The sequence below is a fragment of the Diprion similis genome, chromosome 7 (assembly GCF_021155765.1).
Source record: "Diprion similis isolate iyDipSimi1 chromosome 7, iyDipSimi1.1, whole genome shotgun sequence".
In the NCBI taxonomy this organism is placed as follows: Eukaryota; Metazoa; Arthropoda; class Insecta; order Hymenoptera; family Diprionidae; genus Diprion; species Diprion similis.
In genome coordinates, this window is record NC_060111.1 from 2,734,580 (window position 1) to 2,748,969 (window position 14,390).

The 14,390-nt window shown below is 38.1% G+C and overlaps 2 protein-coding genes across 4 annotated transcripts; one reads left to right on the forward strand and one right to left on the reverse strand.

The window, feature by feature from the left end:
• The first annotated feature begins 1,177 nt into the window (after positions 1 to 1,177).
• LOC124408073 (carboxypeptidase M) lies at positions 1,178 to 9,019 on the forward strand. Of its 3 annotated transcripts, XR_006929396.1 has the most exons (11): positions 1,178 to 1,353; positions 3,558 to 3,817; positions 3,907 to 4,040; positions 4,468 to 4,604; positions 4,686 to 4,873; positions 5,539 to 5,568; positions 5,877 to 6,172; positions 6,305 to 6,481; positions 6,585 to 6,677; positions 7,203 to 7,478; positions 8,518 to 8,656. XR_006929396.1 is itself a non-coding variant. In XM_046884737.1 (10 exons), exons 2-10 carry the CDS (start codon positions 3,559 to 3,561, stop codon positions 8,731 to 8,733), a joined length of 1,530 nt encoding a protein of 509 aa, XP_046740693.1. In that variant the 5' UTR covers positions 1,181 to 1,353; position 3,558; the 3' UTR covers positions 8,734 to 9,019. The 3 variants fall into 3 exon arrangements, 2 of the variants coding, with proteins under 2 accessions (XP_046740693.1, XP_046740694.1); XM_046884737.1 differs by lacking the exon at positions 7,203 to 7,478 and having other exon boundaries at positions 1,181 to 1,353; positions 8,518 to 9,019; XM_046884738.1 differs by lacking the exons at positions 5,539 to 5,568; positions 7,203 to 7,478 and having other exon boundaries at positions 1,181 to 1,353; positions 8,518 to 9,019.
• A 1,334-nt stretch (positions 9,020 to 10,353) lies between these two features.
• On the reverse strand, positions 10,354 to 13,718 carry LOC124408186 (septin-2). The gene is made up of 9 exons (XM_046884936.1): positions 13,412 to 13,718; positions 13,015 to 13,191; positions 12,824 to 12,916; positions 12,525 to 12,690; positions 12,007 to 12,157; positions 11,756 to 11,921; positions 11,500 to 11,656; positions 11,335 to 11,416; positions 10,354 to 11,268 (listed from the first exon to the last, which is right to left on the reverse strand). The coding sequence occupies exons 1-9, from the start codon at positions 13,419 to 13,421 to the stop codon at positions 11,110 to 11,112; spliced, it is 1,161 nt and encodes a 386-aa protein (XP_046740892.1). The 5' UTR covers positions 13,422 to 13,718; the 3' UTR covers positions 10,354 to 11,109.
• Between the last annotated feature and the right edge of the window lie 672 nt (positions 13,719 to 14,390).

Consider the following 14,390-nt stretch of genomic DNA (forward strand, 5'->3'; position numbering starts at 1 on the left):
AAGAAAACTTACAGCCTCTAACATCGACGTAAATTACAAGGAACATCGGTATAATCGAGTTGCGAAAGCCATTAATAATCAAGAATCCACGATCGAGTGGATGTATGTTATAGACGACCGGTATTATAGTTACAAAGAAACAGACATACATCCACGCGGTGTGATATAAATTGGAGAAATTCAGGTTAAACTTGAAACATCCGGGGTGAGAGAAGAAATAATCTTGTAAATTCCTTTAAATTCCGACTCGAATCTCTCTCTCTCTCTCTCTTTTTGTCTATCTTTCTTCTTCTCTCTGTGAACTGGAAGATGAAAAATTGAACAGAAGAATCACGGAAGAAATTAGCCATTAGTTGTAGAATCGTTCAGCGGGTGAAAACTGTAACTAGAAAAAGAAAAATTCAAGGACGCTAAGGAAAGGTGATCAACCCTGACCTCGCGTCGACGCGCAACGGCCGCTCCGTTCCCCCATGTGTGATGCGAATGACGCGAGTGACGGATGACACACTTTCGGGGTTCCCAGCCTCCCCTCCCCCCCTCTCCCCCCCGCCCTTTTTCGGAAGGGTCGGACCTTTTTTCTCTCTCCCGCCGCCCACCACCGCGGCCTCAAATTTCCCCCTCTTCCGACGTCGCGGTTTCCTCCATCTACGATTGGTAGGAGTTGCTTCGCGTCGTCGCAACAGCGGCCTGCGAGAGAGCTTTTCCTCGACGACGAAACGAACTCGTCGGCACTCTGTCGCGAGAGTCCCGCTCTGCCGCAGCTGATTTGGTAGCGTGACGTTTAAAAGGAAGGAAGGAAGGAAGGAAGTCGACGCGACCGACGTCGTCTTTCTTTGATAGTTTTTGTTATTGTTGTTGTTGAGTTTTTTTTTTCTTTTTTTTTTCTCCTTCTTCTTCTTACCTTTCACGCGTCGTGAAATCGCTTCTTGTCGTAATATGTTATTGATATAATATCCTCGCGTTAATTATACACGTTTCGATAATACGTCAAGTTTTTTTTATAATTTGACTTATATGTTACCGATTATTTCGAGTTTATAAAATATATCGGCACGTTTCGTTGTTACAATAGTTGTTTGTTGAATTAATCTTATTGTTGCCGTTTTACGCGTGCACGAGTTTGGATACTATTTTATTTATATATATTTTTTTCTTTCTTTCTTTTCTTAACTTCAGTGCGTCTTTAAAATTCTGTACGTATACAACTGTTGTTGCTGTGAGGAGGAGGAGGAGGAGGAGGTCTTCGTACAAGAACGAAAGGAGGGCGTCCCTTTGAGAGACGAGCTCCGTTACTCTCGCCGTGGTTCTCAACGCTGTCATTATACTTGTGTGAAGAATCTCGCCTAGTTTCAGGTAAACAGAAAAACAAAAACAACGAAAGAATTGAAATAAAAAAAAAACTAACAAATTTAATCAGAATAATATCAATCTTGTATGATTTTTCAATTTCATTAGGACCGAAGATTCTTGATATATAAAAATTTCAAATTCCAATGGCTCAGGTTGATTTTTACTTTTATCGGTAGAACGATATACTTGACACAACCAGTTTTTTTGAATGTGTCATCTTGTGACCGTTCTTATACGTGTACTCTTAATCCGATCCCCGATATCCTTTATTTTCATATGCATTTGTGTACAAGCAACCGGTACTCCTTTTAAGTGCCGTGTCATCCGTTTGTTGAATATCAATTCCAAGGATATATACGTATCGTTGATACCATGCATATATGCGCTCAATCGCTTTATGGACTCGACGTGCCTCCGTTAAGAAGATCAGGTTTAAGCGATGGAAGAGTTAAAAAGCTATTTTTATCCATCTGGAAAAGTTATGATGATAATAATAATATAATTAACAAAATTAATGAACGAGGTCCTGTTTTTATGAAAATTTTTCATTTCTACAGGAATGTGAAATATATACTCCTAAGGATCTTGCAGATTTTTTTATACAGAATTATTATCATTACTTATTGAAACAGCTGTTGTTCTTTTTCTTTCCTCTCGGATTTTATGAAAACCTGATCAAATTCCACAGCCATTAATGTATTCCTAATGACGCGTCATCGGCTTCTTTCTCATCCTGTTATATACATACACGATTGTATATCTAATATCTTCTCGGGGCGAAGAAATTTCTGTTCTTTATCCGTGCAGGGATGTAACTAATCGATTGTGTCACTCAAAATGGGGAACACTTTAAATAATAAACGCGCGCGTCAAACTCTCCTCACCGAGAACTATTTTAGTATACTAGACCAACGTTAATGAGCCATGAATGTCGATCAAAACCCGTAAAAAACTCGCTGACGTCGTAAGTTTTTTTGTTTGTCCTTTTTTTTTCACATGTATCAAGCCATTTTTAAAATGCGCCTATGTTGATCTATAAGGAAATTATTTCAAACGGTCATTTCGTCATCTCCGAATCTCTGTTCGATATTCTATCACTTGTACATAAATAATAATATAGAGAGTCGTTATCGCTTTCGAACTTTGAACTTGAACCTTCGAATTTGTATTGCAAAAACCTGCACTTGATCCGAATGAATTATGAGCTGTACGTATACAGTGTTACGTATTTGTGTTTTTTAGTTCGTAACAATCAACAAGATATCGTTTCTCAGAAATGCTTGTATCAATTCGTTCGTAGAAAAATTGCTATCTAATTTTTTCACTTTATTATTCTCAGCTCTTATATTATTTTTTAATCATTTTTCAAGCTATATAACTGCGTATTTTATACTCTTTTTTTTTTTTTTTAATCTTTATTGAATTTCGAATCGTCGTTATTTTCGATTGTATAGTCAGAAGATGTGTGGGAAATTTTATTTTTCAATGTCATCTTGACTCTGAAGAAGTTGGCTGTAAAAAAACATAATTATGTTTTATCTTTTATGCTTTAGTAAATCTTAGGCAATCCTAAAGTTGCGAAATAACGATTTTTCTTCAACACGCATCACTGCAGTAACAAAACGTTACTATAACTTCAAAGTCATTAATTCTCACTGTATATCGCAAAAATCGGCGTGTGGATTTGTCGTATCTTACAGAGGAATCACATGTACAATGTATACGGTATAACGTATAATTAAATCTGGAGAAAGTGTTGCCGTCGAGATTTGCCTGCGAGTGTGATGATTCCTAGGTGCACATTAACATCATATTATAACTATATCTATTTCCACGTAACTCTAACATCGCAAAAGCAATTCTACTCAGTTGTTAAGTACAAATTGGTTTTCCCTAAGCGCACCGATACGTCGAAATCGTCATTTTCCTAATGTCCATAAATGTGTTTACACTCATGGTCAGAGACAGGATCGCAGTGTGCTGATACACAATGCTAATTGGAAAATGCACAATTAGTTTTTATCTCGCAATATTGTCTTTGACGTGAACCTATTGCGATTGTAACATCGTATGGAAGTGATTTTTCAAAATATGAACAAGTTTTTTTTATTATTATTTGCCAATGACCACCGACCAAAAATCAGCTATTGGCTGAGGAAACGTTAAGAGTACACTCTTTATTCCGGGAATTTCTTGTACCTCTTCAGTATGGAACGTCTTTGGATTACGATTTTGTTGGCTTGCTGCACGACGTGGGGTTGGCGCGGAGTTTTTGCGGAGGATTCGGCTGCAGGTTCGCAAGACGAACTTGCCCGGCACTACAATTCAAGATACTCAGTTTTCGACGAACCGTACAACGTCGAGTTCAAGTATCACAACTATGATCAGATGAGCCGATTTCTGAGGGCCACTTCTCTTCGGTACCAAAATCTGACCGCTCTCTATTCCATAGGGAAATCAGTGAAAGGTATCGTCGCCGTTTCTTCTTCTTGTTTATCGTACTACTGCTGGACGTTTATTCATTTACTTAGAATCGTTCTGCGTACAATCTTTCAGGCAGAGATCTTTGGGTGATCGTTGTTTCGTCTTCTCCATACGAGCACGTCATTGGTAACCCGGATGTCAAATACGTTGCCAATATTCACGGAAATGAGGCCGTTGGTCGAGAGCTTATGCTGCATCTTGTCCACGTAAGTCAGTTATGCAGATTTTAATATGACTGTTAGAAATTTTTTTTTTCTTTTACGATTCATTCTCAATTTGACCTTCTGCGTATTTAAATAAAATTGTGTTTATAGACCGTCAAAATTTGAAGGAGAGAAAACTAAGTTACTTTGTAATAAATGTCACATGGGTGGGTGTGCAATGGGTGGATAAAATTTATTACTCTCAGTTATACGAAAAATATTATAATACCGTATGCCCGTATTATCGTTTCGATCATTTAAAATATCACCAAGCACGAAAGGCTAACACATCAAACACAAAGATTTACAATAAAGAATATTTCGCTCAAAGGTTCTCAATTATTTCAAATTCAGCGAACAGCATTAATTTAATAACACCGATGGTATGTAATTTCTCTAAATTTATGTCCATTTTGTCTGGCCGGGTTAGCTCTTGGTGACCAAATACGGAACCGATCCCTACATCACCTGGCTTTTGGACAAGACGCGAATTCACATATTGCCCTCCATGAACCCTGACGGTTTCGAGGTGTCGAAGGAAGGAACTTGCGAAGGTGGCCAAGGAAGGTGAGTGATCGTTAAATTAATTGTACGCAATTAAGCCAATTCGATCATTCTCGTTTTACTTTTTTTTTCTCTCCTCCCCAGGTACAACGCTCGTGGGTTTGATCTGAACCGAAACTTCCCCGATTACTTTAAACAGAACAATAAGTGGAGTCAACCAGAAACGGAAGCCGTCAAGGATTGGGTCTCGAAGATACAGTTTGTACTCTCCGGAAGTCTTCATGGCGGAGCTTTGGTCGCCAGTTATCCCTTCGACAACACCCCAAACTCGAGTAAGTTTTCAAAAAACATTACAATCAACATCCATTCTTTGGAAATAATTACATTATATATTACGCGTTGCACAATCGTGGGATGTTTGAATTTGTTTTTATTTTTCTTTTTACAAACATTATTACGATGCAGGTCATACAGCTGCTGTGACTATTATTATCAGAGTTAGAAAGTGTATTATATGCATATTAAGTTTCGTTTGACAATGAACAGATTATCATTGCGACGCGCCACGTGTATGGTGTTATTATTATTATTTTTTTTTTTTAATTCTTTTCATCAGTATTACGTATTCACCATGCGAGTGCGGACTGAATGAAAACGTTATCCTTCGCGTGTGATTCCATTTTACATAAAATGTCCCTGTGAACGCATCCGGTAAGTGCGAGGACCGTAACAGGTCATACAGAGTTTGATGATAATCTTGATGATTGTTTTTACACCTCGACAACGCAGTTGAGAACTGTGGGGAAATAATTTCGCAATGAAAGATTTCCAAGGAAGACATTTCGTTTGTTCAGTGAGTCAATTGCATCCGCAATGACTTTGCGTGTATATTTCTATATATACTATATACTAAATTTTACCTGAAAAATACTTTTGCATCTCCACCTGATATTTGGTTAGGATATTTATTATTTACGTGTGGGTTTCACGCAACAAGGAATTTGTCGTTCGGCCCCGTTATGCGCAGGTATGCTAATTTCAAATAAATCGTAATAATTAAATCCTCAAATAAGTATACGTATAATTTTCATTATTCCTCATCTTATATAGACATCCGTTAGCGAATATATCCATTATACATATGCATATACATATAGATGTAGGTGTGGTAGGTACGTTGATTTATATTTATAGCAGTAATAACCTTCCCGATTGATTATATTATAAATGGCTCGCGATGAGGAGGTCACTGGGTCATTTATATTACATACAGACATACGTCTAGACATCGGCGACTCTCATTTTAATTTACTATTAACAAGCCGATTTACACAGTGTTCCAGAGCTACAGCTCAACGCCTAGCATATCACCGGACGACGACGTCTTCCGTCACTTATCCCTGACGTATTCCCGAAATCACGGCACCATGCATCGTGGTGCTGCCTGTTCACCGACCCAACCGGGATTTAAAAACGGCATTACGAACGGTGCCGAGTGGTATCCGCTGACCGGTGGAATGCAGGACTTCAACTACGTGTGGAACGGATGCATGGAGATCACCCTCGAGTTGTCATGCTGCAAATATCCACCAGCCGAGGATCTTCCCCGTTACTGGGCCGAGAATCGCGACGTAAGCGTCTCCATCCTTTCATCCGTCGGCTATTGGCCGTTTCAGCATTTACCTTTCTCTTTTTTTCTGACGTATTATACATGTATGCGTTTCTTTTTTGTAATTTTTTTTTACTTTTTCCCACATATGTAGGCACTCGTCAAGTTTCTAGCCGAAGTTCATCGCGGTGTCCAAGGCTTCGTTGTCGACGAGAATGGCAATCCTGTAGAACGTGCCTCTCTCAAAGTGAAATCGCGGGATGTCGGTTTTGTCACCACTAAATACGGGGAATTCTGGAGAGTTCTTCTTCCGGGAATCTACAAACTCGAGGCATGATCATATTATTAGACACACGATTAGAATCGTGAATGTTTTCTATATTATTTACCATCATATTCTGTAACGTAACCATCAACGTTCTGACGCATTTCAGGTCTACGCCGACGGTTACTTGCCGCGAGAGGTCGAGTTCATGGTAATCGAGCAGCATCCCACACTTCTCAATGTCACTCTTCGCGCTACCAAGGTACATAATAATTTAACTTTTAAAAATTAGTAACGATTTTCGTCGTGAGCGACGATTATTGTCTTCGTGCAACGCTGGTTGCGGCCCGTAAGGCGGGCGGACTTTACCGTTAAAGTTACCGTTAATTGTCTCGCGTATATATTGACCGATTAGCCCACCTTCAAGCAATATTGAAAACTGTGCTGGCTTACGGACTGGAACGATATCTACCTCCTTGATGTTTTGCAAACTACCAGCAAAACTTCCCTACGTACATACGTTACCGTCTCCTCTTGTTGACTCTGACCTGTGAATTCCAACTTGTTCCTCTACTACACATACCTACAAAGTCCTACGTATCAGAGAAACTGGATTTCCTTATTTTTATAACGACCAAGAATTATTGTGGCTGCTGAGTCGTTGAAAGGCTCGATACTTGGACGAAATACGTATGACACGCAAATTTTCTTTCGGACAATGTGTCGATCGAAGGTGCTAAATATTGGTGAGGGTTGAATGGGCAGAGATGGTCGTGTCTCGTTTCAGAGATGGGAGTATAATAGTCAGCCCAATCGAGCGAATCAGGAATCACCTCGGGACTACATACACGCTACTACTTCTTACACTGTTTCGTCAAATCCAACTGCACAACCTATCCGAGATGTTAAGGAAAACGTTCCGAATCAGGGCGACGAAACCGTTCACGAAGCAATCGCCGTGCCCACCGCAACGGCCGGAGACTTCGTATATCCCTCCTCCTAATATAACACTAATCGTCTTGATAACAATGACCCCCTAACTTCGGCTAATCTCACAAATTATGTAAGTATTTTTCTCTCACATCGCGTTCGAAAGCGAAAATTAACGAAACGGCGTTCAAGCTGCCGCTGCTTCTTGTATAATGTGCAATCTATTATCTCATCTCATCATATCACGTTCGGGTATTGTTGTTCTCTCATTTCTATGTGAAGCTGTTATGTGCCTATTTCAATTACCGATCTCAATTTGAATTATAGATTCAGAATAGCTTGATCGACTTGAGGATATCATCTTTATGTGTACGAAAATACGTTGTACGTACATTTGACACCTCGTCGATGACTGATCGTTGACTCGTGATCCCGGTTCAATCAATCATATCCAATCTCAGCAAGATCGAAAAATTACTCCTTCCGGAAAATCTCATCGTGCGTCAAGATACACGAGAAATCCGTTGGGAAATCACCAAGTGAAAAAGATACGCGATGATAATAAGAGCCGCGCGGTTTCGAATTGCTATATACGGGCTTACCATTAGCTGACATACTATACTTATACACGTATATTGCATATACCTGTATATAACGCGACCACTGATAGCATTTTATACCAATACCCATACCTGAACAGTAGCTTTGCGTTACGTCAGGAAGTTTATACACTAATGAAAAATCATTACTACTTTGTTCATCCGTTCTGCTGCACAAATATTTTTTTTCCATTATACCATCCAATTTAAATCCGACGTTCAATACCTGATTCTATTTCTTCTCTCATTCATAATTCATAAAACCACTGCTTCTGCATGCATCTAACGTGTCTTTTTTTTTATACACCATGCGTTTGATGTCACTAATAATAAAACTGATATACGTAGTGAATGTTGTTTTATAATAATAATAAGAAGAAGAAGACTAAGAAGAAGAAGAAGAAAAAGAAGAAGGAGAAGGAGACTAAACATCGCAAAATAATCAATATCATTTTATAAATTATTTCAACAATTCTTTAACTGCAATTCATGCGCAGGTGCTGAATGAAACGGATAAACTTGCAAGATGAATTCTCACCGTCTTGCCGTATTTCTAATTGTTCTTTTTCGCAGAGGCAAGACCACATTGGCGGGAACCAAGGGACCGTGGGCGTATACGCAGGACGACCATCTGAAACCCACCGGGAGCAGAGACCATCGCCTTATTACACTCAGGGTCATTACAGGCCGAATTCAGGCGCAAACACGGCAGCCGGTGACAATGGGAATGGGATTTTTTCTTCCATCAGTAGCGGCTTCAACTCGATTGTTACGAATCTTTTCGGCTAGTTGGAGCAGCATTGAACTGTTATAAAATTCAGACAAATAGCCACACTATTCAATTAGATATTATTTTTTAAAACCGCCACTGACGATCGCGTATATGATGATTTATTCACATATACGTGGATTTACGAATTTACCTACGCGTACCACAATATTGTTTATAAGGTACATACGTTAGACGCGTTACGTATGCATGTTGTAAGGATTATTTACCCGTAGGTTGTTTTACTTGTTGTTAATTAAATATAGGGGGACCAATCGATCGAACATCCATGGATTCGATACATAACGTGAATTTTTCGGTTATAATCGTAAATCACACTTGATATTAACCGGTGAAAACCGAAAGAAAAACGTGTGATGATGATCCGTGGATTCGTCAATGTGCTACGTACGTTTGTAGAAGTTAATTTCACCCTGCGGCAGAGTATCTCATTGGGAAAATCTTTTTCATTGTTGTTTTTCCAATAATTGTCTCAATTAACTGCTATACTCACGTGGTTCACCGTTCTTTAGACTACTGCCTATAATTATTTATTTTTATTTATTTTCTTCAACTAACAATTATTCAAATCACGATACTGCAGATGGTGATATATATATATATATATATATATATACATTATATATATATATATATATATATACATAATTCAAGTGGATGCTGCAATGCATTTCTCAATCTTAACTTTCGTCTAATTATATGATATATGCAGTTTTCGTTACGTAATATTCATGCTGCAAATACGTTTGCAATGAGCGCATGTGCGTAAATTGATGATAAAAATCAATATCTACAGAGAATTCTTTCGTTGTAACTATATCTATAGTCTTCCGATTTATTTTCACCCCAGGTCGCATGGTCATCGGCATTAGAGAAATTCTTATGCATAGATGGAAAATGGTAGTCGGATGAACAATTAAAACGATTGCAATATTGCGTAAATGTGCTTCAGCTTCGTGTACGCTAAGAGAGGAAAAAAAGAGTAAACAATAGAAACAACTGTATCATTACCGAACTAAAATAGCAACACAATTAACAGTTCTCATCTCAGCGATGACGGTAATAGGTAAAATATTGAGTAAATAACGATTCCCTGAATAGATCCGAGAAAGCGCAAGATTGATAAAAGGAAAAAGAAAAAAAATCGATGTATAAAGAGGAAAGATATAGTGGAGTACCTGTCGACTCTTTCTCTCACATTCCATTTATGAAAATATTTATACATATATACAAACATAATATGTGTGTATGCATTCAAGACAAAATCAATACATAGATACCTAGATTGGACAAAAAGCCAGTGATTATATTGACGATCATTCATATAAAACGATATACATATAAAGACGAAGGAAAATCTATGACTAAATCTAGTATGAAAATAATCGTTGTTTAATATTTGAAACAAAAAGTGAAAGTAAATACAAAAAGAAAAAGAAATAAAAATTAAATGTGAAAGTATTTTTTTAATACGCTATCGGAGCAGATTACGCGCAAAGTATAATATATATAGGTTATAAAATTTTCATTTTTAATGATCTATAATACAATATATTGAACTGTTCATTCGTTACGTGAAAATATAATACGCAATTGAACTACGGTATACGTATAATGTATCCGTACATAATATTATATTTATTGTTAAGTACAAGAATTATCACAATAAAATATTATTAATTATAACAATAAATGAATATATCTCAAAACAATTCCTCAGTCGTTCTTACGGTCTATTGTACAAATTGAACGGGTACTTAGTCGCGACTATAATTATATCTACTACATTATATTTCTAGATCAGAAAAACGGTCGGATACGTTATAATCGTCCATATTATGTCTAACACGCTTCAAAAATTTATTTGTACCTGTATAATATAATACTTCCGTTGACATTATCACTCGAAGATTTACTTACTTTTTTTTTTTTATCGTATATATTTTGTGAATGAACCTTTACTATAGCCTGGTTTACACTGCATACCTGTGCACCACTGTGCTAAGATATAATACTTGAACATTGTGCGTTCGGTTCAGAATTAAGTACACAAATAATCATCCATACATTAATTTGAGCCAACTATAGCGTTACTTGAGTTCTGCAAAATACTTTTAGAGCTCAAATAATGATAGTTTACTACGCATAATATCCCAAATGAAGTTTGAAAATTCTTCGTTCGTGATATATTATATTCTTATACGAAGAAATGAAATTTCTTACTCAATTTTACTAATTCAAATAACATACACATGCATACGCACAACTCTATAGTAGGTACGTATATACATGATGTACACACGTATTGTACAGGTCTATTCAATTATTATAATAATCATACATGGGCGCTTACTGTATATAGTGGAGGGTCGTCTCTACACGTCGATGATGCTGTTTCGCTTCTTATCAGCATCCGTGACATCCAAGTCGTTACCGAGACTTCCAACGCGGCTGCGCATTCCAATTCCACCCCCTTGCCCTGTTGCCTTAAGTTTTTCCTGCATCTGGGCGAGAATGTCTTGCATACGGCGTATCTACAATAGATGATAAAAAGAAACATGAAACGTCGCGATGATACTCAATCATACCGTAATTCTCACCTCCTCGTCTTTTTGCAACAGCAGCCTATCCGTGTCGGATATACTGTGCTCAAAGTGCGGTCCGGAGTCCCGTTTAAGTTTGCTTGAGAAAATGATCAAACAGTTAGTAAATCGCCGGACAAAAAAAAGCTGATATGCTGATTTATTATAATATAACATATATACCTCCGTTCGCGTATCGCTTGTTGCGAAATTTGCGATATGCACTGGGCGCGAAAGTTCTCATAGTGCACGTCCTGCGTTACGTCTTTCAAGTCCTGCATGTGAGTTGATATCAGCATAGTACGTAGCTTCACAAAATCGCTGTGTTTCGGATTTTCGACTGTAATGAATTCGCAAGGACAAATTAATCGTTAATTTTCGATCAAGCTCAGCTTACTCGTTTAAAATGCATGTAATTTTATGTCCTGCGTATTTATACCTTCAACCACACCCCAGGGATACTGTCGACCGCGTACTTTTCTTCCGGCAACCTCGAGGACCGTTGAACTTCCGATAACAGCAAACGGGGTGCAGGCCTTCAGCTCTTTGTCCTGCTGCTTGAAATCCTCATCCTCGTCGCTGTCGCAGTCCGGAAATTGGTATATCTTCGATTGAAATGACAGAGGTGTGTGAGAACTGACACTCAAGAATTACAGTGCGAGGTTTATGATCATATACGTAATTTATCACCTGGATTTCGTGTTCGTCTATGTCGGCCAAAATTCTCTCCTTCAGCTTTTTAACTTCGTGGGCTGTGAGCGTGTCCGCTTTTGCGATAACCGGTACTATATTCACCTTCCGATGCAATCGTCGCATTACTTCCAAGTCCATTTGTCTCAAGCTGTGGAAACAAAAATATATAAACCGCGATCCTTTCTAGAGAACAAGTCCAGGAATTAAGACTTGTTCGAATTTTCAAATGCAACTGCATTATGCAATTCCTGCTATGATCGTTCATTCTCAATCAGGCTGAAGTTTGTAACGTTATTGTAATGATGATAATGTTTAGAAAAATACGTTCTTTTGCAACTTTAGGATTACCTGAAATTTAGCAATACAGCGTCAACAAACTGAGATTTTGGAGGTGCGAAATAGTCATTTTTCGCTTCAACGTTTCGATACGTTAACGTTATTAACTTCAGCCTCGTCAATCTCACACGACTTACCGTGAAAAATTAAAAAAATTAAATAAAATAAAAATAACCCACCCGTGGCCATACGGCGGTATGAAGTACAGGCAGCAATGCACTCTGTTGTCTTGGATATTTTTTCTATTCAATCCACTTTCGTCTGTGAAATACTGACGGAATTGTTCGTCTATGTAAGCTGAGCAGGCCTTCCACGTGTCATCACAATTTACAGAATCGCCAAATCCTTGCGAAATAATCAAACAAATAGAAATTATTAACATAACTGAATGAAGCAGCGTTAAATCCTTAGCGAAATCGTAATTACAAAATTGAAAAGACGAAATCATTTATTTCGATCTGTAAGTAGAAAAATTTACCTGGCGTGTCAACAATCGTTAGTCGAAGTCTCACTCCGCGTTCTTCGATATCCATAGTTTTTTTTTCAACCGTTGTAGTTTTCTCGACACGTTCTGTAATTATTTAAAATTTCGTAACGTACATATACTGCGTTTGACGATGTCATATACGTGTGCGATAAACGCCCGCGCGAATTATAAATATGTTATACCCAGAGCGTCGGGAATTCGACGATCTTTGTAGAGATCCCCAAGGAAGAGACTGTTTATCAGTGTTGATTTACCCAGGCCAGTCTCGCCCACAACCATTAACGTAAATTCGAATCCTCTTTTCACAGACTTTCGGTGAACTTGCTCCGGCAAAGTCGCAAATCCAATATAGTCCCTGTCTTGCTGAATGAAGTTCAATAATTTTCTTTAACATTTTTTACAAGACGTGCAGGCTATGATTAAGCGATTAACACAAGATTATACCGCAATATCTCTTAACACATGATCGCAATCTCGCGGCGAAGATAATTATATTACGCAATAGTGTTTATTACATCTGAAAAGAACGCAATTTTCAAAATATAACGGATAAAAATTGGCTTATTCTATTTCACTTACCGCCAGACATATCGAAGATGTTATACGTTGTACGTCACTCAGATGCAACAACAATGAGGACAACAATAACACTGCGACAATCAACTATACCGTTTTCAATTAGAGATCAGTTCACCAATACGATTTCATCGGTATATACCTTACAACTATACGCACAGCCTAGCCCAATGATGTTTCTCCAGGCCTTTATCTCCTGACAATAACGAGGAAGTAGCGGGATATGCCCGCCGGCAGGGCAAACTTGCGAGGGGTGAATGCGTTGAACTGCGTCAGCGCACAACACCCTCGCAATCACGCAACCTCCCGCTCTCGATCAATATATCCAGTTCTAATTTACCTCCTCGCCGTCACCGGCGACGATACCTCGATGCAAGATCTACCATTGAACGTATATATGCCCCCCCCCAGCCCCCCCCCCCCCGCGGGTATAATGCTCGAAAGAAACCTTTTTGAAGAACCTCAGGTGTATTTGCTGTTTTTAGGTATATTGTATACCTGTACGGTTATTCATAAAAGTATTGCATTTACGCCTGAATACGTTATTTTTCACAACTCAAAGGGATGAAAACTGGGGGAACTAGTGGAGAAATGGTTCGTTATTTTTCAACGCGCGCGTAATTCGTTGAGAAATAGCGTCTTTTGTTAGTTTTTAACTCTCTTTTATATTTTTATATTGTAAAAAATATCGTGTATGTACAACTCGTACAGGGCAATGATCACGATTCTGAATTCGCGACTAACTTCGCGCTTACTTAGAATCGTAACTTTTTCCCACTCGTTGCAGAATATACTATTTCCGTCTTCATATCGATTGACTGTAATTTCAATTCGTCAAAATCGGGTATATTTAGTTGGTGACACCAGATGCACCAGATCATAGATAAAAATACTTATATAATAACACCAGTGATTTATTTCACTATTGGTGAATAAATAACTGCCGCAGTTACATAACAAATTCAAAATTTTATTGAAATAA

Bases quoted from the DNA above. Each gene is read 5' to 3' on its own strand.
- LOC124408186 (XM_046884936.1), bottom strand. The intron at 11,922-12,006 runs GTGATAAATTAC...TTTCAATCGAAG, and splicing joins TAGACGAACACGAAATCCAG to ATATACCAATTTCCGGACTG. The intron at 11,269-11,334 runs GTGAGAATTACG...CATCTATTGTAG, and splicing joins TGTTGCAAAAAGACGAGGAG to ATACGCCGTATGCAAGACAT.
- LOC124408073 (XM_046884737.1), top strand. From the start codon at position 3,559: ATGGAACGTCTTTGGATTACGATTTTGTTGGCTTGCTGCACGACGTGG. The intron at 4,041-4,467 runs GTAAGTCAGTTA...TGGCCGGGTTAG, and splicing joins TTATGCTGCATCTTGTCCAC to CTCTTGGTGACCAAATACGG. The intron at 4,874-5,538 runs GTAAGTTTTCAA...TCACGCAACAAG, and splicing joins CGACAACACCCCAAACTCGA to GAATTTGTCGTTCGGCCCCG.